The 26,040-nt window shown below is 52.1% G+C and overlaps 8 protein-coding genes across 8 annotated transcripts; 6 read left to right on the top strand and 2 right to left on the bottom strand.

Moving 5' to 3' along the window:
• Positions 1-273: 273 nt before the first annotated feature.
• LRP88_02184 (uncharacterized protein) lies at positions 274-3,032 on the bottom strand (the record flags this gene model as incomplete). The annotated part of the gene is made up of 4 exons (XM_083238853.1): positions 274-948; positions 2,187-2,750; positions 2,803-2,953; positions 3,010-3,032. 4 exons carry the CDS (start codon positions 3,030-3,032, stop codon positions 274-276), a joined length of 1,413 nt encoding a protein of 470 aa, XP_083105448.1.
• A 532-nt stretch (positions 3,033-3,564) lies between these two features.
• Positions 3,565-6,110, bottom strand: LRP88_02183 (transcription factor domain-containing protein; the record flags this gene model as incomplete). Its single annotated transcript, XM_083238852.1, has 5 exons — positions 3,565-4,408; positions 4,470-4,860; positions 4,912-5,433; positions 5,482-5,959; positions 6,069-6,110. The coding sequence occupies 5 exons, from the start codon at positions 6,108-6,110 to the stop codon at positions 3,565-3,567; spliced, it is 2,277 nt and encodes a 758-aa protein (XP_083105447.1).
• A 590-nt stretch (positions 6,111-6,700) lies between these two features.
• LRP88_02182 (uncharacterized protein) lies at positions 6,701-7,163 on the top strand (the record flags this gene model as incomplete). The annotated part of the gene is made up of 3 exons (XM_083238851.1): positions 6,701-6,838; positions 6,907-7,079; positions 7,136-7,163. 3 exons carry the CDS (start codon positions 6,701-6,703, stop codon positions 7,161-7,163), a joined length of 339 nt encoding a protein of 112 aa, XP_083105446.1.
• Positions 7,164-8,183: 1,020 nt separating this feature from the next.
• Positions 8,184-8,444, top strand: LRP88_02181 (uncharacterized protein; the record flags this gene model as incomplete). Its single annotated transcript, XM_083238850.1, has 1 exon — positions 8,184-8,444. One exon carries the CDS (start codon positions 8,184-8,186, stop codon positions 8,442-8,444), a length of 261 nt encoding a protein of 86 aa, XP_083105445.1.
• A 2,190-nt stretch (positions 8,445-10,634) lies between these two features.
• On the top strand, positions 10,635-16,315 carry LRP88_02180 (uncharacterized protein; the record flags this gene model as incomplete). The annotated part of the gene is made up of 2 exons (XM_083238849.1): positions 10,635-11,100; positions 11,193-16,315. The coding sequence occupies 2 exons, from the start codon at positions 10,635-10,637 to the stop codon at positions 16,313-16,315; spliced, it is 5,589 nt and encodes a 1,862-aa protein (XP_083105444.1).
• A 2,120-nt stretch (positions 16,316-18,435) lies between these two features.
• Positions 18,436-19,482, top strand: LRP88_02179 (2-hydroxyacid dehydrogenase UNK4.10; the record flags this gene model as incomplete). The annotated part of the gene is made up of 2 exons (XM_083238848.1): positions 18,436-18,624; positions 18,679-19,482. 2 exons carry the CDS (start codon positions 18,436-18,438, stop codon positions 19,480-19,482), a joined length of 993 nt encoding a protein of 330 aa, XP_083105443.1.
• A 1,030-nt stretch (positions 19,483-20,512) lies between these two features.
• Positions 20,513-21,397, top strand: LRP88_02178 (uncharacterized protein; the record flags this gene model as incomplete). Its single annotated transcript, XM_083238847.1, has 4 exons — positions 20,513-20,525; positions 20,577-20,930; positions 20,980-21,064; positions 21,121-21,397. The coding sequence occupies 4 exons, from the start codon at positions 20,513-20,515 to the stop codon at positions 21,395-21,397; spliced, it is 729 nt and encodes a 242-aa protein (XP_083105442.1).
• Positions 21,398-24,287: 2,890 nt separating this feature from the next.
• On the top strand, positions 24,288-25,101 carry LRP88_02177 (fungal specific transcription factor domain-containing protein; the record flags this gene model as incomplete). The annotated part of the gene is made up of 2 exons (XM_083238846.1): positions 24,288-24,940; positions 24,996-25,101. The coding sequence occupies 2 exons, from the start codon at positions 24,288-24,290 to the stop codon at positions 25,099-25,101; spliced, it is 759 nt and encodes a 252-aa protein (XP_083105441.1).
• Positions 25,102-26,040: the final 939 nt, after the last annotated feature.

The raw sequence follows: 26,040 nt of genomic DNA, 5'->3' as shown, positions 1-26,040 counted from the left end.
GCTCTCTGAGCACCTTGGGCGCTCGAGGCGCAGAGTTTTTTTCTTCATATCCATTGGCTCGTTTTGCGGGGCCTGAGGCGGCGGATCATTTTCAAGTTAATTGGTCGATTGGTGCCTAGCGCCGAAGGCGCTCATGTGGGTTGAAGAAATCACCGCCGCTCTCCCCATACAATTTTGGTGCTAGTGCCGGCGGTGTTTTTTTTCAACCCGCCTGGCGCTGTCTCAGGCTGTCACGTGCTCCTGCAGGTACAAGGGCCCACTGGCGGATTCATTTCACTCTCGCGGAATTGAAACGCTGCTATTCCAGTATGATTCTTTCCATCGCGCAAGATCGATCGAGTGTGATTTGTCTGAGTCTGTTTGTTCAACCAATCGAATACACAGACAATTCGCCTCACGAGTTGAGCTCTGCGCCATGCTCGAGTAGCCAGGGGACGCATCTGAGGTAGCCACCGCGCGTGCAAACATCAGAGGCGAGGTATCTTGGGGGCCTCGCACGTTGAAGTCGGCACCTAGTTCGGCCAGGTACCGCGCATATCCTGGACTTCCGTTTTTCGCCGCCTTGGTTAGCGGAGTGGCTCCCTCGTCCCTGGCTTGGGTGTCGGCGCCTTGCTCGACGAGGAGTTTCACGATCACCATGTTGACTGGCTCATGGCTGCAAGCTTCGATCAGAAGGTGCCTTGCTTCCGCTCCTCTCTCCAACAATACGCGGACAACCGCTTCACGGTCGTTGGTGATAGCGGCGACGAGGTGCTCATTCATCATCTCCTGCGCGTGTGCCTCGTCTTTCATGTCCTTAATGAAATCCAGCAAGCAAGGAGCTGTCTTGGCCCGGCCGCCGATGACAGGCCGCTTTAGGCAGTCACTAATGTTGATGGGGGTGGATGCCGTCCTTCGAGCAGTGTCCAAAAACGCCTCAATGACCTCGAAGTGTCCCAGGAGGAAGGCCTGGGCGAACGCGTGATTCTTGTTACAATCTTTTCCCAAGACATCGACCCCGTGCTGATCTAGTGCCTTGAGGACTGACGCGCCACTTGGTGAGGTGAACGAGGATCTCGGAGTGACCTTATGTGGCGGCTACGATGAGGGCATCTCTAAGAGCGGTATCCGATTTCCACGACTCGCTATCCTTGAGGACCGGAATCCGTTCAACGATTCCCCTGGAGCCCACGTAGGTTCCCTGAACAAGTGCTATCGACACATCGACAGAAGACGCCTCCTCCACTGTGTTGTCGAGCCAATCTTTGAGGAGGTTGACGTCCTCAAGCGCAGCCACAAACGGCAGTGCTAGGTGGAAGCGCTGCTCGGGCCGACCTGTCGTGCTCCTGCGTGGGCAAAGTTGGAGTGACTTCCTAGGACGGCTTCCAACCTAACAGTCGGGCAATCGCAGGATCTAATTTACCAAAGTGCTGAGGTATATTAAGTTCAGTCGCCTTAGTTGGCTAGGTACAATCTTTCTGCGACCTCATATCTGGTTGAGACGCGGGTTCGGGGCGGCTTGCTGTCGGCTCTGTTTCCTCCAGTTCGAGGCCTGCTAATTTTCCAGAGATATCGTCCAGCACTGACTGCTCATCGTCCAAACTATTTCGGCCTTGACTGAAAGCGCAGGTTCCCTCGCCACGGTAGTTAGTGTTGTTTGCGTTTGACCGGTAGGGGTGGCGTCGACGGGCGAGACGTGATTGTCTGCTTGAACGCTGTGGCATCGTGCTGATCTCTGCCAAGCTCCAGAGTATGTGCATCAGTAGTATTCCTGGCATAAGTAGAGTCAAGAACTCTTGCGGTGGTTGTGTCTCTCTTGATGAGTTTCTGTAGGAAGATTGACAGGAGGAAGAGGAAAACTGGATTAAAAAGGAAGCCCGGCACTCAAGTCATATTGAAAGAGTTTACTGTAGATGCAACTATTATATATAATAAATAACACGGCCTTCAAAAAGCCTTCTAGCTGTTCGAGACACAGCACAACTAGCTACCTCCTCATCCCCCCTTCTGACTACTTCTACTGAGATAGTTCCCTTGCTATGCTCAATCAAGACATGTCTTGCGTAATAATCCATCTCTTGGACTCCCATAATATCATGGGGTGGTGTACGCTCTGGCGTTGGCGGCAAGGGCTCGTCAGAACTTTCTCGTGCTGCCAAGTCAGCCGCGATAGTTCCTTTGATGCTGACCGCGGCCCCCAAGCATACCGCACCCGTGAGCTGAAGGCTTGTATGAGGGAGCCCCATCGAGTAAGATAGCACACGAATGTCGGGGTTCTTGGTATCCTTGTCCGTACGGCATGCAGGAGATCGAAGGAGAGCGATCTTGGGTGTACCCCGAGTCTGCGCCGCCGCTTTGAGGCTAGGGGCCAGGCCCATCGCAACCGCACCGTGGAGACGGATCGACTCTACCAGATGGTGCCGGGCTTCCGGGGACGGTAGAGTGCTAAGGATAGTTGAGATGGAAGACGAGTCCACGAGCACGAACGGATTTGCCGCGTCTATGAGGGTCACCCGAACGCTAAACGGCTCAAGGTAAGCGATGGCGGGACAGGATGAGATGCTCAGGGTTTGCTGTCTCTGGCCCGATGGGAACAGGCTCCCTGTCATGCTTCCGGCAGGGTCGACAAAGGAGCACTTGACCTCACTACCGGGTGACTTCACCCCCGGGATCGTGTAGTTGCCGTCTTCATTGTATTGACCCGTCTCGTCGAGCTCGAGAGTCTCGACGACAATACGCTCGGTGTTGGTGTTGAATATTCTGACATGGATCTGACCATGGTTAGAAAAAGAGGTGATGGATTTAAACAAACTGATGACACACCTCTGTCTGCCCTGGCTGCGGTTTCACCAGGCCTTCTTGAACAGAAAATGGACCAACTCCAGAGCTCATGTTGCCGCAGGTACCGGAGAAATCGACAGATTCCTTTCCGACCGCGACCTGAACAAAGGTGAAGTCGACGTCGGTGTCTGGCCTTGTCGATGGTGACACGACGGCTACTTTTGACGTTGTTGATGTTCCACCGCCTACACCATCCACCTGGCGGGGGTCATTGTTGCGAGAGCCCAAAGCTGAGATCAGATGGGACGGCCATTCGGTTTGTTTTTTTGGTAGGTCGCTCCGGTGTAGAAAAAGGCCCTTGGAGGTGCCAGCGCGCATAAGGACACATGGGAGACTGTGTCTGACGAGGCGTGGCCCTTGCTCGCGGTCTAGCCGAGGAGCCATGTTGATAGTATCATGTAGAAGTATGTATGTGGTTGCAAGGTGGAATAGTCGTTATCTCGCCAAGCACCATGGGAACGTGCCATGTGCCATATTTAAGTCCACGCCACCACAGCAAGGTCTACCGAGGAGACCATGCCTGGGATATGATGGGAAACTTGTTCCTTCATTCCCCATATTCCTCATAGAAACGAGGATGGTTGATCCCAGGGTGCAACCAAGGAAGCTGACTGACCCACAACAACGGGAAGACGGCGGGAACAACGGGCAGAGTTGGAGTGAGGATGACGGGAACACGGGAACAAGGCGGAAATGGGACGGGAGCAGAAACAATCGTCAAATAGGAACGGGGCTCGCCTCCCATCAAGGAAATTCGGCCGTAGATGAGCCATTAAACCCAAAGAGCGGGTCTTCCAGCAACGACGTCTCGTAGTTGGTTGACCAAAAGGCATGTTGCCACTGAGAACCCGTGTCGACTCCTCCTCCTACTCCAGTAGCCCCCCCAACTGCGAGATGGTTCAAGCCGTCCGTCGTGGGGAGGTTTGCCGGGCCGGGAACGAGCGGTAGAGGAGGCCTCGAAGGCTGGTTCAAGTTGTTTGTGAGGCTATCAGTCAAGTTGAGGTCATTTTCCCGCAAGAAACTCTGAATGATGGCGTCAATGTCGATCCAGTCAGACTCTGGTGGTGTCGGCCTGGCTGATTGTGTGCTTTGGATCGGGGACTTGTGCATGTTGCTATCGCCGCGTAGAAACTCATAAACGGGCTGCGATCGGGCTCGCTGCTGTGGTTCCCTTTGAAGTGTGCTCGACTCAACCTCGAGCGCATCCTCGTTGACCATAACCTCGTACTTGTTCATTAGCCTATGTATGATGGCAGCCGCCTTTTGCACGGCCGAGTTTGTCTCCTGGTTCTCCTTGAAGACGGCTAAGCATGTCATGAGATTGGCATAAGCTGTCGAGTTCGTGCCGTTCTTTGCAGCAATGCGACAGTGGATAGTGGCCGCTACGTAGGTCGCGTATGAGATCAGGTATGGCGCTCGCCGTACGGAAAAGGCACGATGGTACGCACGTAGGAGGCTGCAGATGCTGGAAGCTGCCGAGGCACACTTGATGAGGGAATCGACTGAGATGGAGCGGAATGTGTTGTATAGGTGGCCGTCAGCCACGAAGGGACGGTGTAGAAGAATCACAAGTACGTTGTACATGGCGCTATCAAGTATTAGTCCGACCATCTTGTGAGGCAAGGCTATGTCTGGGGCGGCTAACTGACTGGAGACTCAGGACATGAGGTGGAGGTACTACTTCGCTCACGACATGGGCTTGAAGGTAGTTGGGCAGCGAAGTCTGCCATTCGTTCAGCTTGAGCTGAAGCTTGTCCAGCATGCTTGACAACTCGGCCGGGCTCTGGTCCGAGGTTCGTTCAGTATAGATGCAGCTCAGGATATCGCTCATTGCGATGGACAACTTGCAGAGAGACGTAAAGGTCGAGATGCTATAGGCCGGTGAGCCGGGATAGTCGCGTGTCGTCTGGGTAGAGTAGGCGAATGGTTGCCAGGACTCGAGTTCTTCGTACGTGTCGAGGAATTTGATTGGAACCATGGCGTCGGCCTCTTTCAGGGTTACCGGTCTGCCCTGATAAAGGCTTTGGATCTTGTCCACAACTGCTCTTGTGTTAGAGCCTTATCCACGGTGACCAAGCAGGGATTTCATACCAAATGCACCCCAGAAGACTCTTCGGCGAATCTCGAGGTCCTCGTCAGAGAAGGGATGTGAGTGTGTCAGATTCACGTGCAGGCCCAGATCGATGAGCATGCGAAATGCCAACCCGGCGTATAACCACGCCGCGCTTCTCTCATCACCCAGGGCGAACAGGGAATTTGTCATGACCAGCAAGGCCTGGATCGTTGTGATGTCGCTCCGATCCAGAGAGCCCCCGAGCAACTCACGTACCCTCTCACGGTACTTCCAGCCCGCGGTGCGGACATCGCTGGGGTCTTTACGGACTTGAAGCCTCGGGCTGAACTTGGAGGATCCGAAGTAGATGGCGTTAAGAAGAAGCTTGGAGAAGTAAGGGCCGTTGCAGGCCATGTCTCTCATGAAGGCCGGCCGATAGGTGATGAGAAACGAGTGGTGTTGTCGGTTCCAGTGCAGCGAGAGGAGATGCATGCCTAGGTCTGGATCAACACCGTCAAAGTCGAGCTTGCCCTGTCGAAGGTTGATCTCTTCCAGTTGGCCTGAGATACACATGAGCTTCTACCCGTCGTCACATCACTACGACTCACGTTGTCTCGCAGCTTCGGCCATCAGGCCACGCTCTACCCACTGGTCCGGCATTCGGGGACGAGCATCTTGCCCGACAGGACGGTCCTGGACGTTGTCCTCGAATAGGGTACTTGTGCGGCCATGATAGCTTGACTTGCCGTTTGCCAGCACAAGGACACGAGCGACGCGGCTGGTGGAAGCTGCAGCATCCCATGGCCCGTCATCATCCACGACTCCATCACCACTTCTCTGTTGAGCATGTCCAGTCACTGTGCCAGGGGGCTCGGCACCATGGCCATTGCCGCTCGATGACGCGGCTAGGCTGGGCGGCCGGACCCGGTCGGCCGAGTCGGTGCGATGACGGTTGCTACGGCGCTTCATGCGCTGGTGTCGTTCCCGCCCGGCCTCCTTGACGACGTCGGGGACTGGCTCATAGACACACTCCTTGTCATGGGTCTGGCAATTGGCGCACGAGGGGCGCTGACCGTTGCACTTGATCTGCCAGCAATCAGTATCGCCACGGGAAGCAGGGCCGGCCAGGGTTTGCCACGACCTTTCTCTTACGACAAAATGTGCATGCCTCGACCGCCCGTCGACGGGAACGGACAGATGCCGGTGGCAGGGCGGCCGAACGGTTCTCAGGGGCCATTTCCCGTTGCTGGTTGTGCGAACAAGGACGTTGTAGAGGGCGAAAGGGGGAGAAAGCGAAGAGAAGAGGGCGAGAGGACGGGCGGGAAGAGTTGCTCCCCGGTGCTATACCTATAGCGGGTAAAGACTAGTTTAACCTCCTTGTCTAAATTAGTCTAGCCTTCCCGTCTTCAGTTCCCGTCTGGAAGACTCCAAGGGAACAAGATGACATGAATGCAACGCAAGTGCAGCTGGATAGTGTTAGATCATTTCGATAAAACAACTTTTAATCCGCTTCTTCTTTTCCATCTTTGCTAAACAACATCTCGCATTGGCCTCCAAGCAAGCAAGTCATGGCTGCAGTCACAAAATCCGATATGACCTAGGCATCACTGCTCAAGCAACACACGCCGCCATCAACGACGACGACAAAACGAAAGCAATTCGTTACTCCTGGGGTGTCGCTGGCTGCGGGAACTGTTGCAGGAGGCATAGAAGCCACCATCACAGTAAGTAAAGGCCCCTCACTCTTCCCCTCAGCCTCCTCCACCTGACGTGTCACCTACTTACCAAGGCCACTCATTATTCTAGTATCCCTTTGAATTCGCTAAGATGCTGGCGCAGCTCAGCTCTAGGCATGCCGCTGGTAGCTCAGTCAAGGTCTCTCGCTCCCCATTTGCCCTCATTTCTCGAACCGTTCGAAATGGTGGCTTCGGGGCCATCTACGCCGGCTGCACGTCCTTGATTGTCGTGAGTCATACATACAGAGCCCGAGTTTCTGCAGCCGTACCGTGGATTAATTATGTCGTCTTGATTAGGCCACCGCGTGCAAGGCTGGCGTGCGCTTCCTCTCCTTTGGCGCCATCAAGAACCAGCTCGCAGACTCCGACGGCAAACTGTCGCCTGGGTATGCTATCCTTGCCGGCATGATTGCGGGAGCTGTCGAGAGCGTCACTGTGGTGACACCAACTGAGCGCATCAAGACTGCTCTGTGAGTCGATTATCTCTCTTTGTTGCCCGGACCAGTCTGACAACATGATTACACAGAATAGATGATGCCACATCTGGTAACTGACGGCTCAACAACGGACTCCAAGCTCTACGCGTCACTATCACTGAGAGAGGCATCCAGGAACTTTACCGCGGCCTGCTTTGCACCAAGGTGAAGCAGCCGGCCACCTCGGGTGTGCGCATGGGATCTTACAACATTCTCAAGGATCTCGTGCCTTCAGATAAGAAAGGTCCAGTCGTCACGTTTGGGATCGGGCAGCGGCCAGTATCATCACCGTCTACGCGACGCAGCCCTTTGACACCATCAAGACGAGAACCCAGTGTGCTAAAGGTGCCACAACAGTAGAGGCTTTCCGGCAGGTGCTTCGAGATGGAGGGATCAGTGGGTCCTGGAGCGGCAGTTCCATGATCTTGGGACGGCTGATCCTTAGTGGTGGCATTGTATTCACGGCGTACGAGAATGCGGCCTCGTTGCTTATAAGTCTGTATAGATAGCTCGTAGCGCTTGCTTTGTCAAGGTAGAATGCCGTTGCAAACAATGCTCGTTGCCTTTGCTGCTTGTCTCCTGGCGTAGCTCTTTGACTCCTGAGCCAACATTTATGTAGGCCGCAAGTTGCGCTGCTAGTCTTGCCTACGCCAGTACGTCACCTCTCGGACCCCAATCTGATCCCGAGGATACTTCCCACTGCAATCTGAGATAGAGTATGAACGCCTCTCCGTTTTCTTGCATTCAACTGGAGTCACGCACCCCTGAGACTCGCCTGGCCATGATGGGAGCCCTTGTTCCCGCGGGAGTGAGACCTTGCCACCCTAACCACCCCCGCGAAGATCGTCTGTCAAGCTGGAACCCAGGTCTCAGGGCTCTCCGCATCTTGGTCATGCCCCATGGGGCTAGCCCGTTGGCAGAGAGGGGACGTCGGGGGACATCCTCAACGAACGGCCAAGGCTTGCCTTCGCCTGGATAGATCTCCAGTATATAAACTGTAGCAAGCCCTTCCTGGCCTTTTTGCTACAGGGACTTGACATTCGCACTCAGTCACTTCTTCAACTTCAGTCTTGAAACGTGAACCAGTCCATCGCCGCCATGTCTGACCACAAGACTTCGGTTCAGCCCCATGACGGCGACCATGGAGACCATGTTTCCGATGAGAAGGCCCAGGAGGCGCAATGCATCGAGAATGTCACCATCAGGGACGGTCACATTGCACCTGGGGAAATACAGGCGCGGTTCGAGCTCCTCCGCCACCTCTCGGCCGACCAGATGGAGACCCTCAACAAGAGCGTCCGCAGCAAGAGCGACTGGCACATGATGCCCTGGGTCACACTCATGTTTCTGATGAAGTGAGTTTTGCCCTCTCGCGCCCAAGAACAAGGCTGTATTGTTGGGAACGTGGCATTCCGCGCAATGGCGCAGTTATCTCTTCACCGGGGAAAGAGACAAGTGCACCGATCCACTGCCGCTTTTGGTTTTGGTGGGAACCCTCCTCGAATACGCCATTGACGGCTTGTTTAACTGCTTGCAGCCACAACACCCCCATCGTAGGGGTCAAGTCTTACAAGCAGGGCGGATATGATGAGCACACGCTAGATAGGTACCTAATTACAGGTAGCTGATCTTGCCCTGGCGGGGATACATATGGATTAGACCTTCGGTGGTGCTCAATCAACAGACGAATGTGAGAGGTGAGAAACCCTAAAGCCAAGAATGCTTTTATCCAACTAGGCGGGTCTAGGAGTAGGCAAGACGCAATTACCTCTAAGGAAGATACATAAGAAATCGTGGTAGGGCAGTGTAAGGGAGGAACTATCGACTCGGCAGCAAGGGAGACCGGATTGTGAATCATTGGCCGTGGTGCGGAGGTATCTTGCCTTAGTTTGAGGTGACACGGAAGGTTGCAGCAATGACTGGCTGAAAGCTTGTCGATTGCTCTACACACTCCGTCAGGATCAGGTCGTCGTACGGCAGACCGGCTCACCCCGTGCATCTCGCTTAGAGCCGACAGGATGATCTGCGTTATCTATTCGCCCTCGGAGGGAAAATCAGAGTGCTGCATTGCAGGCGTTGGCTGTGACCAACCTTGCTCTTTTGTCTCACAGCATTACCGGAAATGTACTGAACTAGTATTGCCTAATGTTCAGACAGCATTTGCCGTTGTGGATAATTATTGTGGACCACACCCTGCGGAGGAATGAGGCAAGATAGTCCCAATACTTCAGTTGTGGCTGGCTGATGCCCTCCCTCAAAGCTGTCCCCATGTAGCCAGTATGATTCTTGATTGTCCCTAAAATGCCTGTATCAGGACGTATAATCTCACATCGAGGGGAGCCAAAACGATCCAGCGAATCTTTGCTTCACATCTAGTTGGAGGCAACCCACCCAAGTACGAAATCGACAAGTCCTGCACAGCATGCAGCCCACAAAAGATCTCCTTCAGCTTGTACTAAATTGGGGAGTGGGCTTTTCATTTCTTCTTTTTTGGTTCCTTTTCGGGGACCGGTTATAAAAGGCATGTGATAAGGGACTCCATATGGCCCAGGCAGGTGAAATGAGATTATTGTAAGGTAACAAGTTTTTGTTCCCGGGCAGAATCAGTTCTAAATACCACACCAACAACCGCGCTTCGCGTGGCCAATCTTTCGAGTCGATACGGTATTCGCAATCGCCAGCATGTGACTTCTTGACTTGGTTATGTGACAGTGTGGCCTTGGCGCTCAAGTGTATGGGTCGTAAGACAAAATGTGCTGTGCCGGCAGAGGCAGCATCCGGTGTGCTTAGGAGATCTTCTACATGCCGCTGATGAACCAATGTACTCTGCATTGTTTTCTCTCATGAGAATGGCCACTTGTAAGTCATGACCTCAATGAAATGTGCGTATTAGTGGTATAGTGCATTAGTGACGGACGAAAAGAGAAGCGCCTGCATCATCTCACAAGCAAGTTGTAAGCCAAAAGGCCTCAAAGCTGAGACCTGCAGAAGCCGGCTCGCTCTGCCGTCTGCCGTCTGCCGTTTCCCGTCTGAACCTTGTAGGTAGTTTAGGTAGTCAACCTCTTCTTGGTAACAAGTGCCAAGTAAAGCGGGGTAATGGGCCATATATGGTAAATGCAAGACACGGCCCGTTCCGGATGTGGTTTGTAGTGCAGTGTATAGTTTAGGTTGACGGAAAGATCTTCATGATGTGCGCTGTCACTGGCAACTCATTGGTAGGGGATGAGCTGAAATACATGCATGTGTTGAGGTAATTTTTTTTCTACAACTTGATATGTGATTATCAAATTTGGCCTGGCTGAGAGCTGGGATACATCTGGCGTTTTACGTTGTAATCATGACGGAGCTTCTGCGTAGATCACGATCGTGGAACAAGCCATAGATAGTGTTGTAGGCCAAACTCGCACAGATGGTACCCGTGAATTGATATAAGACGCGGGTTTAAATACAGTGACTGAATGCTGTTGGAAATCAACCCAACAAACTCAACTAAGCAACTGCAGTTTCTGTCATAAAGCATTACCATTATTCATTCTGACGCCAGTCGCCATGGCTCCCAACCAATCCAACCTCACTGACCCAAAGTACGGCTATGACTTTGTGGTCTCCACCACCCAGGAAAGTATCAACTCCGGCCTGGTTCAATACCTCCAAAACACTGGAAGTAAACAGCCGTTCACTTACCTCTGTTTCCTGGCGGACGAGAATGGAGACCCTACTGACGAGAAGTCTCTCGACGAGATTCTGGAGTTGAGTGGGGGTATCAACCCTTTTGACATCCCTGACGGTACAGACTGGAAGGACGAACGCATCCAGAAGCTGTATCAGGCCCGTCTGGTCTGTGCTATCAGAATGCGGACTGGCATTCCACCAGGCTGCATCGTAAATGTTCCAAACAAGGGACCGCAGTTACAGTTGCCTGAACCAATCGTCACTTTGGGTAAAACCTCTGAGGCTGTTCTCTTCAACATGTACTGCTCCGAGGTGGCCATCATCAAAAACAATGTCCCAAGCGGTAAGTCGTGAGAGGTCTTCTACCGCGAACATCACCAGACATGTACCACTTACCCAGAACGAGCTTTGCTGACACCAAGATTCTGAACATAGGATGGGGATCAAAAGGATCATGGAACTGGTTCAAACAACCGTCAGGGAAGCCGTGGTATGTCAAAACGCAAACCAACCTTCTCAACTCAGCTCTGGACAAGAATCTCGACACTCCATACTTCGATGCTCACCCAGAGGAGCGTGAAGCGCTCAAACGCAAGTTGGAAAACATTTCGGGAACCGCGTTCAGCCTGCAACAGCTCCTGTTCAACCTCCAGAGCGCCGTCGCACAGACAGCCCCAACGTTTGTCGGTGTTACAGACGAAACTGCTTCATACCTGTTGGGCAAATCCTTCATCAATATTTGGTCCAAGATCGCGAAAGAACATGGTCTACCACTCATTGGAGTCACTGCTGTGGCTCAACACCCAGACGGATCGCCACTTCGATTGACTGCTCTTGAGCGCTGGGTTAGTCCGGTTGTTGATCCTACAACTGGAGAGAAGATCAAGGATCCATCTGCGCTTCAGTTATCTGCGACGACACTCAACTACCTCTGCGCAACAGATGGACATCCGCTGCCAGGAGCCTCATCATTCAATTGGAACTGGGTCGAGCCACAAGACGTTGCTCAAACCAGCGGTGTTATCTCCATCAAGCGGAGCACCATGGCGCAATACTTGGCTAACGAAATCCTCCCCTTGGCTCGGAAGTCTTGTATCAAGCCTTATGCGTCTGTAACAGCGAACAATGTTGTTGGCAGTGTCACGTACAACTGGGGCTTTACCAATGGACAGAACCCAACAGTCAAAGTCACGGATTCTGGCCCTATTGTTGCCACGTTGGACTACAGCGCTTCAGACTCAAGCTGGGACAAAATGGCTGCCACTTACGGCGAGCTGAAACTCACTTCAACTTATTCTTGCAGCATTGTATTTGGCGATTATGACATGACCAAATTTCCTCCTGTCTACATAGGTGGCAATACCTTCAACGTCATCCAGAACCTCAAGGTTTACGTCTATGTCCAGTGGGCAGCCACGGGCAGGGATGCCTGGGTTATCGACAAGACTCTCACAGACGAGTATGTCGTTTCTGTTGATGAGATTGGTGGCCTGACCTCTTCACCCACGGGAAAATCGACTGTCACTGATAACTCGAAACCAATCGATGTTGGCGTCATCGTCAACTGGTTCACCGGTGTCAAGGACTTGCTCGAAGCCGTCAAGAATAAGAGCTCGGAATTCTTGAATACTTCTATCGAAACTATTCCCTTCAACCAGATCAAGAACTTTGTGTTTCCCGGGGCCCACGTTTTCTCTTACAAGACCGCATCTTTCTCTAATTTCTCGGATCTCGCATGTCTGATCACGTATGTGAACCCAACAGACAACCAATGGCAACGCAAGGACCTCACGCCTCATCGCCGGATCGAAGGTCCTCCCAAAGTCATCGAACTTGATGAGGTGCCACCTCTTGCTGCATTTGTCATGGAACTCCGGGCCGAGGAGCTCAGCCGCTTGGTGAAAGAGGGCATGGCCAAGAAGTCAGGATTGGAAATTGAGGGTCCACCTGACGTAAAGGGGCGCTTCACTGTCGACAAGGTCGAGAAAGGCAAGGAGGATCCCGAAATCGAGGGTAGGTCTACCTCCCCCGAGCACCACGAATCTTCCGGCGTCGAACTCAAGTCGAAGCAACCTGAAGAACGAGCAGTCGTCACAAGCAATACAGAGCTGATGCTCAACTACGTACAGGGAGAGCTAGTTAAGCCCCAGGGCAAGTTTCGGGCTCTCCAGGCCGCAGATGGAACCGCGTTACTCTTCGCCATTGACTCCTCGGGCGTCTTCAACGTCATTGAAGAGACCGTGGCGCAGACGCAGACCGGCTGGAGGGCCATCGACATGTCATCCAAGATTATCAACGAGAAGTTCTCATCTGGTGCAAAGGCCACGCAGTTCGATGTAGGCCAGAGTGTCATGAACGAGAACACCATAAGCTTGGCCATGTCAGTCCGTTCCAATGGTTCCGATACTTTATTCCTTTCACTTCTCAATTCACCTTCTTCAACTTCTGACTGGATCTCCAACCCCTATTGGAGGTCCCTTCCTTTCGATGCGGAGAATCGACCGAGCTCGATTCAAATCACCAACATTTACATTTCTGAGACCGATCAGCAACAGCAGTATATCATGGTCGACATCCTGCGTGATCCCGAGTCCGAACTCAAGGCTACATCCCGCTACGTTGTCGACCCCTTCTCTACGTCGGGAGTTTACTGGACGCCTCGGACCCTGCCCTTTGAGGTTGAGGAGGGTACCTACCAAAGCTGTCTGGGTCGTGTCTCAGGTGGCTTTGTAGACGGTATTTACACGGCCGGTGCCGTTAAAGGCGTTGCTCAACTGTCCTACGTGCCCCTTTTCAATCTTTCAGGCAGCGCTCCCCCTATGCCAACTCGTCTGCCTCTCCCCAACAGGACATTGGCAACAGCAATCGCCTCAGCTCGCTATGATGACGACAACTCGTCCTGGTATGGCACCACCGATCTTTACGCTGTCGGTAATTCCACACTCTACCGATGGAATCCTGATCAGCAGCTGGACGACAACACCGTGGGAACAGCGCTGCTGACCAACCCTGTGTTTGCTGGCACTGACACTCTGATTGCGCTTATGCGTGGCAAGATAACCACCATCTTCGGCAAGAATGCCAGCAATGTCGTCTACTACACATCGTGCCACATCGATCACCTTGCGGACCCAGCGTCTTGGAGTGCTCCGGTCCCTGTACTCCGCGGCATCGAGCGCATCACCTCATTCATCAACCTCAAAGACGGTGGGAACACAGTCTTTGCAGCAGGGGGCAGCAAGATCCAGAAGCTCACCCAAGCGACTAATACCGACTCCAAGCTCTGGCATGCTCAACCCATTATGCTCGAGGCGGCCCCTGAGAGCAAGCCTATGTCGTTCAACTCGTATACTACTACGATCAATGTCAAGGGACAAAATGGTCTGCCCTTGACGAAATCTGAAATTGTTCTTACAACAAAGGCGCATACCCCGGTTTACATCGATGGACTTTACTATATCCTATCAACCATTCCGGTGACTGTCCCCGTCAACGAATCTGGACAAGTGATCGTCATTCAGGCAACTGACAGCATCGTTGGGGCTACCATCTATGTGAGGCTGGGATATGCTGAGTATACCATCAGCCCCATGGCCAATTCGTTTAAGAAACTGGCCAAACTCTCCGACAAGAATGCTCTGAAGAGTGCGCAGATTCGGACAGATACTATTGCTGGTGGTGTCGTGGGAGAGTCCAAGACCGATTCGTTGGTTTCATCTTCAGTAGGCGACACAGACCTCAAGGCGACTGCGGACAGTATCAAGTTGTTGACTGATGCTTACAACAAGCATCAAACTGAGGCTCAAAAGTCACCGCTCCGTATGGTAGCTCCAGTCACTTCAAATTTGGTGATCTCGCAAGGTAGCGTAACATACGGCCTTGGTGATTACATCGCTATAGCAGCTGGTGACTTGTTCAATTGGCTGAAGACGGGAGTTGAAAAGGTCATCAATGTCATCAAGAACGCTGTCACGGGTGTGTGGGAGTTCATCGTCAAGATTGGCAAGGACATTTATCGTGCTGTTCTTGACACAGTGGATGCTGTCGTCGGGGCCATCCAATGGGTCTTCGACAAGATCAAGACGGGGATCGAGAAGCTCATTCGATATATTGAGTTCTTGTTTGAATGGGACGATATCCGCCGTACCAAGCAGGTCACGCATAACTTGGTCAAGTACTATCTCTTTGAGATGGTAGCTAGCATCGAGACGGCCAAAGATGCATTTGACGACTGCATGGATGGTGCGGAGAAAGCAGTGGCTGAATGGTCTGGTATCAAGGACTGGTCAGCACTGGGCGATTCGGCTTCGAAGCCACCTTCAGGAAATGCAGCCGATGCTACCAGAGACCAAACATCCGGTTCCCAAATGTTGGCAGGCCATTTCAGGAATCAGGCCGACAGAATCACGATACGAAAGGGAATGCCTGAAGCGAGCTTGGTACAAAGCTTGGTTGATGAAATGATGGCAGCAATGGAGTCACAAGGGATGGTCTTTACACGGACCTTTCAGCAGCTCAAGGACCTTGCCCAAGATTTCCTGAAGCTCAGCCTTGCAGATATCCTCAAGCGCCTTGTTGGGATTCTTGTTGAATCTGTCCTGGGCACAACTAAAGTTGTCGTCGATGCCATGTTGGATGTCTTGTACAGGCTCGCTGGGACTGTTGTTGAGGTCCTGGACACTACCATCCACATCCCCATTATATCCGACATTCTCAACGCGATCGGAATTCCCGATATTTCTTTCCTTGATCTATTCACTTGGATTGGCGCAGCAGGAATCACAATCGTTTTCAAGATCGCTCGTGGTGAAGCCCCATTCCCAGACAATGCTTCAACTCGCGCTTTGATCGATGCCCAAGATTGGCCTTCATTTTCGGCAGTCTTGAAGCAGCCAGTCTCCGTGTCATCTGACGAGAAAGACAAGGGAGCTTTTGACTTGGGGATATCAAAGGACATCGGACAACTCATCTACAGCGCGGGCCACGCCCTTGCCGGTTTCGTTGCTTTCACAGGAAACTTCCTGTTTTTTGCTGAGGCTATGGATGTCAGTCCTACCAATGTATTTGGCATGCCTTCAGCCATCATGGGTGTGATCGGTGCTCTCGCAGCGGGGGGTGCAGACTTCCTCGTTGCCAAGATGCCCATTGAGAACAAGGCCGTTTCTACCCTTCGCACCATCACCACTGTCACTACCGTCATATCAAAGGTCATCTTCTCCGGCCCGGGTCAGAAATACCTCACGGGGGGCAAACTCTCATTCATGAAGGTAGATGACAACAGAAAGGTCGGGGCTGTATTCAACACTGTCTTGGTGTTCCCTGCCCTTTTCTGCACTTGCTACCACTTCTACGAACTCTCGAACAAGCCCGTGAGCAAGGAACGGTCGTTGGCCATCATTGGAGAGACGTCAAGTATGGTGCAATATGTTGGGCGAGTGTCGTATTGTGTTGCCATCTTTGATCCTGAGCCAACAACGAGGCTCATACCAGCCAGCGTTATGGCAGGATGCAATGTTGTTATGTTTGGTTTGGAGACGGCAGGTGCTTTGGTGTTTTAAATTCCTTTATTAAGAGAATATCTTCTTTTATATAGTAAGTAGGACATCCCCTTGTCAAAGTCCCTCTTAAATCCCACTTTGATGTCGGGCGCCCACCGTCCTCCTCCGTCCTCCTGTCCTACCATGCGAAGCAGGTCCTGCCCCAAGGCGTCAGAGAGAAACTCTTTATAGCAGCTACTATTTCCACTATATTTTGCCGTGCATATGACCTTGCCCTTGTCTAGCGGTGCATGTTCAGGGGTCAAGAGAGATGTTGGAAGCCGTAGTTGACGAAAAGAAAGTCACCATCTCTCTCAACTATGTAGTAGCCTAGATAGCCTGTGAATCCGTTCCGCCTGTTTTGCCTGTTCTGGTAACTCTCTTCAATCCGGTCATCGGGAAATAGGAGATAACTCGCCCAGTTCTTTGTCTCTATATCAATAATTCACCCACTCCATGATCTACGCAGGAGCCTGGGTAGTCAGTGAAGGAAGTCCTTCTGCCTACTCTGCTGGTCATGCTTCTCCTTTGCCGGTTTCTATTAGATCTTTCTTAGTCATCTTCCTCTATTTCCTCCGTTCCCTCCGGGACGATGCCTTGGTCCTCCACGATCCCCTCTTATGAGACCGCTCTTATGAGAGACAACCACAATTGAGCCCGCCATTGGCGATACGCGATGATCACGGCGTTTTTCGCAAGCTCCATCTACCAAGGGTCTGCAGGTCTGCAAACCTCGCTCTCATGAGTGCGTTTTGGCGAGCACACTCTAATGAGTTCCGCTCTCTGGAGTCTGCTTTGAAGATATTCGCTCTTAAGAGTTTCGGTCTCACGAGCCCATCTCTTATGAATATCTCTCTAATGAGCCCGCCCTTATGAGTCCACTCTGATAAGTTTCGCTATACGTAGGTGTCCCGCTCTCACGAGTCTACTCCGAGCTCGCTCCTCAGCGGCTCGTGCCCACACGCTAGCCAATTTTCTTGTGCTTTGTAATCCTTCCTAATAAAGAAGAAATCGCATGCTTGCCTTACCGGGATGGGGGGCAAAGGCCGTCACTTCTAAGGGCGCCTTTTCTCTTTCGGAGATTCCCTGAGCCATCGCTTTTCGGCTACTGACTAATTGGGCCCAAGCAGCGGAATTATTCCCACATACCCAGGATTTAAGCCTCAGTCGCCCTTGGCTACAGGGTAGGAGGCTTCATCCAGGTTCGTCAACCCTCTTGTTCGATGTCTGGCTTGTAGAACTCTTCATTATCAACGGGAACCTCGTCGTCTCGACTGTGCTTGTTGAAGGCTGAGTGGTGGCCAGTGGGATCGCATGAACACAGGCCCGTAATGAAGATGCTGCGAGAATGGAGGGGATATGAAGAATGGCTCAGAATAAGGGTAAAAGACTAAGCTCTTGAGTATGTGAGAGGGTTGCTTACAACACGAATGGGGAAATGAAGGACCAGGACTCCTGCAGAAGCAATTTTGTCGAAATAAAGAATTATAGATATGACAGATTATGTAGAACGAGCGGTGACGATAGCCGCATGGGGACAGGCCCTAGGCTTCAGCCCAAGCATCGTCCATGCCTCCAATGACGTCTTTGGGATTAACGTTCATTCAAGCAAGCATTATTCATCGCAGCTTTCTACCCCGTTTGTCCCGGATCAAGCGAGTTTCATTCTCTCTCTTTTCCTCATGTCTGGCTTATTTGTCACGACCTCATTCTCATCTCCATCTCGCGTGTCATTTAGCTCACACCAAAAAGCCTAGCTCCTCACACACTACTACGAAAGTTGACTGGTATACACTTGGCAGCTTGCTCGTGGGGGAGGAGAGAATTTTCATCTGAGGCGTTCGTGCAGTAGCAAGAAATCATTTTTCAGGACGCTGTCTTTGTCGAACGAGCAGGCAGTCGCTCTTAGTCACAGGCAAAAAAGACAGCGGCTGATCCTTTCCCCAAACATCGGGCCCGTGCCATTTGCAGCCCGTAAGCATCGCGAGATAGTTTACCCGACAATGGAGAGGGTCCCCTCATCTGTCCGAGTGACATCTCCGTTAGTCAAGCTCAAATATCACTGACAAAGGACCTCCCCAGCCTGTGTAGTCGTCTCTGTCGGTTGAATGAATACTGGAAGCACACGCACACCACGAATCATGACGCCTTTGAAACCCCGCATTCTTTTCTTTAACCCCGTGCGCCATGCGTTGGCCGCATACGAGGCCCTCTCTGCCGTTGCAGCGCCAGAGGTGGTGACAAGCAAGTCTCGGGCAGAGCTTTTTGCAGACCTAAAGGGTCGGTATAGAGATATCAGGGCCATCTATCGGACTTCTGCCAGCGGAGCGGTAAGAGCTAAGAATCCATCGTGTGCGGCCAGGACCTGAATAATCTTGGGACAGATTGCTGGAAACTTCGACAAGGAGCTCATTGACCATCTACCATCATCGCTCAAGTATATCTGCCATACCGGTGCCGGATACGACCAAATTGATATAAATGCTTGTACTCAGCGCAACATTACCGTCACATATGCTCCGGACCCCGTTACTGACGCCACTGCGGACTTGACGATCTTCCTCCTTCTGGGTGCTGTTAGACGACTTAATCCGTCTCTGAAATCACTCCGGGAGGGCAAATTTAAGCAAGGGATCGACGTCGGCCATGACCCCAAAGGGAAAACATTGGGAATTCTTGGCATGGGTCGGATTGGACGGGCAGTTAAGCATAGAGCGGCACCATTCGGTCTAAAGGTTATCTACCATAACCGCAAACCGCTGTCAGCTGACCTTGCTGCCGGCTGTCCATACGTATCGTTTGACGAGTTGCTGAGGACGAGCGATATCATATCGATCCATATCCCGCTTTCGGCCGCAACTCATCACTTGATCGGTGAGGCCGAGATTGCCAAGATGAAGCCAGGCGTGGTCATCGTGAATACAGCCCGCGGGGCGATTATCGACGAGGCAGCGATGGCGGCCGGGCTGGAAGACGGCCGCATCGCCGCTGTTGGTCTTGATGTTTACGAAAAGGAGCCAGAAATCAATGAACGGCTAATCAAGAATGACCGAGCGATATTGGTACCCCATTTGGGTACGCACACCGTCGAGACATTGACCGAGATGGAGTCTCTAGCTATGGAAAACGCCAGGCGAGGAGTGTGCGGGGAGGAACTGCTGACGATTGTCCCTGAGCAATTGGCCTAGGGCTCGTCATCATAGCGGTTAGACGTGAATGTGGAATAGTTGCTATGAATGAAGCAGCCATATCGCACAGAAATACGCACGCCAATTCACACTTGTTCCCTGACCCTGTGTTCGGATCCATTGTGAACTATAGAGAAATACTAAAAAGATTGGTAACTTCTTCAAGACAGCGGACGCCCCAGGGCATGACTTCAGCGCCGTTTTTTCGGTTGTTTGTCGAGATTCGTTGAGTCGAGAAACCCTTGGGATCCTCTGCTCTGCCATTCTTTCAAACATAGAGAACGAAACTGCCTCTTCATTTCATCCTCCGAACCTGGGGCGCTCAAACAATTAATCGGCGGCCAAATAGTAGAGCCGGGATAGTTCCTCCATCTCCCGCTGCGGTCAAATATTCACCCGCCCCCAAGCGAATGACCTCTAACACTTCCGCCTTCTCTGTCTCGGAGCAGCCACAGGAATCAGGTGAATACCGGTCCCGATATTCTGTTGCATGCATGCGCAGCACGGCTTTTTGACGCTTTTAGAATTGTCCATGTCAATCTTATAAAGCTCGGCAGTCCACAGAGATTGAGTCGAGCAAGCTCTGAGCTGTGAGCTCAATAAACACAACACAATAACAGCTAACTCCCTCCGCATTTTTTTTTTCTGTGTTCGAGATGGTCAAAGTCGCTGTGCTGGGCGCCTCAGGACAGATTGGACAGCCGCTAAGCCTGCTGCTCAAGTCTGTACGCCCCGCCCTCTCCACCTCTCTCCCCTTCCCGCAACAGAGTGCAATCTAATGTGCTCTTCTCCCTAGTCCCCTCTCGTCACTGATTTGAGGCTGTATGATGTCGTCCATGCAGTTGGCGTGGCGACCGACTTGAGTCACATTGACACGCCCTCGACTGTTAAGGGGTATCTACCGGACAATGATGGTCTCCTTCATGCATTGACGGGCGCCGAGTTTGTCATAATCTCAGCTGGTAGTTATTCCTTTATCCAACAAAAATTAGAAGGCTGATTCAGGGCAGGAATTGCGAGAAAACCCGGCATGACACGTGATGGTGAGATGGAACAGACTTCAATATGTTCTGACCTGGCTAACTAGAAACTAGATCTCTTCAAGATCAATGCTGGAATTATCGCCAACCTGGTGGCTGGGGCTGCAAGCTATTGCCCCAAGGCTTTCGTTTCTATCATCACCAACCCGGTCAACAGCACGCTCCCGATAGCAGTCGAGGTTCTCAAAAAGCATGGCGTTTTTGATCCCACCCGGCTCTTCGGTGTAACCACGCTAGACGTTGTTCGTGGATCAAAGTTTGTTACAGATATCCTCGGTAATATCAACCCCCAGGAGCTCAAGGTTCCAGTAGTGGGCGGCCACTCCGGCGCAACCATCCTGCCCTTGATTAGCCAATCTCAACCTCCGGTGGAACTAAGCCAGACACAAATTGAGGCCATTACATACAGTGAGTATCACCATGGGATAGAATGACTATAGCTAACCACTCAACCAAGGGGTTCAATTTGGCGGCGACGAGATCGTAAAGGCGAAAGCTGGCGCCGGGTCTGCAACAACGTGTATGGCCTACGCTGGATTCCGGTGGGATCCTCCTATTTCTATCCAAATGCCACTCCTTACTAACAATGGAAACACAGTTTCGCCCAGGCTATCATTAAGGCCTCTCAAGGCCAATCAGGGGTAGTAGAGCCCGCGTATGTTTATCTTCCTGGTATTCCCGGAGGGGAGGCGATTGCTGATGAGCTTGGCGTCGATTATTTTGCTCTTCCGGTCAGCTTTGGGCCTAACGGTGCCACATCTGTTCATCCAGTTGGGTCGTTGTCAGACTACGAGGCCGGCCTTCTGAAGATTGCGGTGGGAGAACTAAGAGGAAACGTGAGAAAGGGTGTAGAATTTGTGCAGTCTAGTCCATGAGGTGGCCTAATGTTGGGGTATGTGGGTCTGTTATTCCAAGTTGGACCCCTCCCTGCTTGGCGGAAAATGGTTCCAAATGACCGCTGCCAGCTCGCGATTTTATCCTTTCAGGTCAGAACCGGCTGTGAGGTGGAAATCCTGTGCTGGTTGGTCAAGTGAGTTAGAGTAGATAGGATGACAGGGGAATGCCGTAGAGGGAAAAGGTTATGCATGTCATGGCTGAAGCTCATTATAGGCCTAAGGCGATCTCTTCGACGTGTCGTGCTAAAGTACACACAACCTACTTTCTTCTGCGGAGACGACCTACTCCCTCCATCTACACACCCTAATGCTACTATTGAATTAGCCAGATATAGACAGCAACTGCAATCGACCACTATTCGCACAAACATTCTGGAAGACGATTCACTGGGCACAGGCGATTCACCAAGATCAGACTAGCCTAGCAGCTAGTTCTATAAACTATTTACACTACCCAAAGGATAAAACGGACGCAGGTTATGATTGATCCTGACTGTGCAATATGACACGCCCCAACCTCCATGGCGAGTGACTGCTAAGTCAAGGCCTTTGAACGGGATGTAAAGAAAGGAGAGAACAAGATCATGCGGCCGATTTATGACTCTGCGAGAGCATGGGTAAAGAGCCATGCAGAAGGCTTTGTACTCGAAAACTTCAGAACGCGCATGGAAGAAAACCTCAAGAAACCAGTCGCCACAGAAAAAGAGGGAGATCAGAAGGATTCAGCTAGCACCGAGCCCAGGTCAGTCTCAAAGGTGGACACCAATGATGTTCGAGTACGACTTCGGTCTTGTGGAATTAGCGCTCCCGGCTGATGAGGAGCCCCAGGTCAGAGATCCACCGTTTAACCCGACAGGCATCAGAGCTCGGCCACCAGACCTGTGATCAGGTATAGAGTCTGGTTGGGCCTCAAAGGTACCCTCTTAAGGGGCCCCTAGGGTTAACCATTTCGTAAATGACCTTTCCTTCTTTTATCATATTAGGCTCTGCCTTCCAGCATCACCACCAGGGGCTAGCGACTGACATCGGTCTGATAGATGAATAGGTAGAGGTACCAATCAGTTTCGGTAAAGACATGCTGGCTAGTGTATTCCTGCTGTTTATTTCGCGTGAGTTTCTCCAGAAGTCCGGGTTCTTCCCTATCTAGTCGAGGCCTCCGCTGTGGTCGATGGCTCTCCGTATCTACGCATAACAAGAAATAGTGCAGAGAATGGATCATGTTACGGGATTGCATGCTCCGTGGTTGTTGCCAGCCTACCTTGAACTCTTCGGACATTTAAACCTCCGACCAACGGTACCCACCCTATGCCGAGATCGTCGTGCGGGGCCGAGTCGAGGTCAGCCCCTCATCCGCGGCAAAACTCTTGACCGAGCTTCATCATTCCCTTCGCTTCATCTGTCCGCTCGCAACTCCGACAGACGCTCGCACGATCAGCCGGCAGCCACAATGACAGAACGACCCATGAAGAATCAGGGCCCGAAGCATATCCGGACCAGCGGGGCGTGCAAGGCCTGCAGGTCTAGGAAGCAAAAGGTACGCGCTTTGGCATGTCGAAACTGCTGGCGAAGCAGCCACTAAACGGAGTGTGCAGTGCAGTGGAGATCGGTTCGTCCTGTTCAATTACAGTGGACTTTGAATGCATTTGGCTCATCTCCACAGCCCTCAGTGTGTTCGATGCCGCATCAACGACGTTCAGTGTCAATGGCCTCAGCCACAGAAGCGGTAGGCTGCAGCGTCTGGTATGGAAATTACCAGGGAATTTGGCTAACCATGGATCCATAGCGGTCCTCCAAAACATTACACCGCGATTATTGAGAAGCGCTTGATCGAGACTGAAGCCATTCTACTCGCTCTGATGTCGCAAGTATCAGATGAACAACTCATGTCTGCCTACGACCATCTACAGCAAGACAGGCAGCCAAGTGCGAACCTCGACGAGCCCTCTGATGCCGGAAACAGACATGGACTGACCCGGAAAGACAAATTTGGGCCCGTGTATTGGAGCAACTACCCCCTCAACTCGGCTCAAGATACCAGACGCTGGTGGGCCGACCGGATGTCGACTGCCGCGAATGAGGCCCCATCCAGGCAATATGAGGTCATTGGCCATGCGTTGATAGAAACGAACGTCACCAGTGAGCATGGGAAGACTACGCTTCAAGAGGCAGATGCCTCAGAATTTAGGTCGAATGAGCTGAGTCCTGGTGTTGAGTCTCCGATCGCTCCCCGGCTGTCTGTCACGCAGCAAGATGATTGTGATGCCACAGTCGATGAAAGCTCGAGGGCAGAGCCTACCTTGTCAATACATCAAGAAGCAGGGACAAGCCAGTCTCAAATGATGCATCTAGAGCAAACACCAATACGGAGTACTGGATATCAAAATTCCAGAGACGTTGGAGGGTATGAGAGTGCCTACCTATGGTAAAGGGGACCATGAGACACGAGTAGGGGGATATTGTATGTTTACGTCAAAGATGATTAATCTGCAATGATTAATCTGCAATGATGTTTCTTGTTTCTAATTCAGAGTCAGTCGATGCTCTAATTAATTCAGTCATCATGATAATTCAGTTTTGACACGGATCTCAGCCAGGATCCCTCCGATCACCGGCTGTACCTTGTGATATCGCTACTGTAGCCCCATATAAAACTGCCAAAGGACCATGTGCGAGAAATCAACTGTCATTTTCGTACATGGTTTTGTCACCCATGTGGTAATGTGCGACCGCATATACGCGGCCGGCCCCGGAGCAGCCCGGACCAGTTCCCCACACTTTTCAACTGCCGTCTTCTCATCTCAATCTTCAATTCTCATAGCCCCAAAGCCATTGAATACTCATCGGCCAATCCCCTCCGCGGCCACCCGCAATGACTCCCGAGATTGGAAGCCTCCGAGCCCTCAAGAACGGCGACAGCCAATACGTCGGCAGCTCCTCAGGCGTCTACTTCATCAACACCGTCCGCAGGGCATTCGCCACCACCCCGGATGCAGAATCAGAAGAGAGGCAGCACGCCAGCGAAAATGGAGAACATCTACTCAATGACCCGTCACCAGAGGACTGCATCGTCGGCGGAGATGAGCAGGCCGGTCGCAACATGGTGGATGCTGGAGCATCAGGCGAAGCCGGCATTACCCAAACGAACGATCAACGCCAACCAGCAGCTGCAAGCCCATCCTTTGATTTGAGCAAACTCCCTGACTACGCCATAGCCAGGCAACTAGTCTTGACATATTTCCGCATCTGGCATCCCCTCGTTCCCTTCCTCCATGGACCAGAATGCCTCTCCCAGCTAGACGCCCTCTACCACGACACATCTACCACACCTCTCAGCCGTCTCGTCACCTTCAAATGCATCTTCAACATCGCTTGCCTCGAGAGTGACAATATCCCTGACTTATCCTCCATCTCCATCCGCTCGGCTTCTGATCTCCTCCCCACGCTAGGCCTTCTCGCTCTCCGGTGCGACATCCCTTCAATCCAAGCCCTGCTTGCCGCTCAGGTCTACTTCATATCCACAATGTCCCTCCGGCACGCGTCATCTGTCGGTGGGCTAATCTCAAGATCCATCTTTCAGACGGGCATGCACCGTTGTCCGTTCCGGTACTGGCACTTGTCCCCTGAAGACCGAGATATGCGGAAACGCATCTTCTGGAGTTTTTACGTACTTGACCGGTTTCTGAGCCAGTCCCTGGGGCATCCGAATGGGATACAGGATTCTGATATCGATGTTTGTGCGCCTGGTCATCGAGACTTGCATGAACCCGTTGCGCAGTCAGTGCTTTCACCGTCGAGTGCGGCTGCAGCGGATAATCTGATTCTTCACTTGCCGGCCAACCACCCCGACAGACGTCTAGCATCTCCACGACTGCGAGCCCAGAGCAGAGATCCCTCGCCTGAGGAGAGTGCAGACCTAGGGCGGAACCCAAGTGAGAGTCCAAGCGGGCCATCGAGGAGAACAGCGGCCATTCTCCAGCACCGCCGAGAAACCCAGTCCGTTTTGGAAAACCATGTGCGGTACTCCCAGCTAGTAGGAAGGTTACTCGAGATATTCCACAAGTCTATACCAGATAGAAGAGCCGACGATCAGACTGTCCTCTTCCTAAAAGCAGACCTGTCAGCATGGGGAAACGGTTTGACGCAACCACGCCTCGATCCAAGAACTAAACAAGAAAATCCAGAGCTTACACCAGAACCTACAGTCTTCCCTTTTGTTTTGTATCATTACTGCGTCCTCCTTCTCAATAGGCCTACACTGTCCCTTGATACCTCGAGCGCCGAATTCAGGGCCGGCTTGCAGGTATGCATCGGAGCTGCGAGCAGTATCATCGAGACAGTTGGGAAGTACTCGGACCTTGGGGGACCGTTATTCTGGCCCGGATATATGACGGCTGTCTGGATGAGTGGCCTCATTTTGGCTCTTGCCACATGGCTCCAGTCATACAGTCCAGCCAAGGCCATATCGTATGTATTTCTCTTTATTATTCCTATCTAGCTGACTCTCGAAGTGGGATATCGTCCGCCTTGGGTCTCCTGACTGCCATGACCAATCGCTGGCGCATGGCAAAGGATTGTAAAGAGGTCTTGTCCATGTTATTGAGGAGCATTGAGGTAAAGACCAG

The sequence above is a fragment of the Fusarium phalaenopsidis genome (assembly GCF_050370095.1).
Source record: "Fusarium phalaenopsidis strain FUZ10S chromosome Unknown contig_32284, whole genome shotgun sequence".
In the NCBI taxonomy this organism is placed as follows: domain Eukaryota; kingdom Fungi; phylum Ascomycota; class Sordariomycetes; order Hypocreales; family Nectriaceae; genus Fusarium; species Fusarium phalaenopsidis.
The sequence above is the reverse complement of the archived record's forward strand: the minus strand, read 5'-3'. Positions and strand labels throughout refer to the sequence as shown.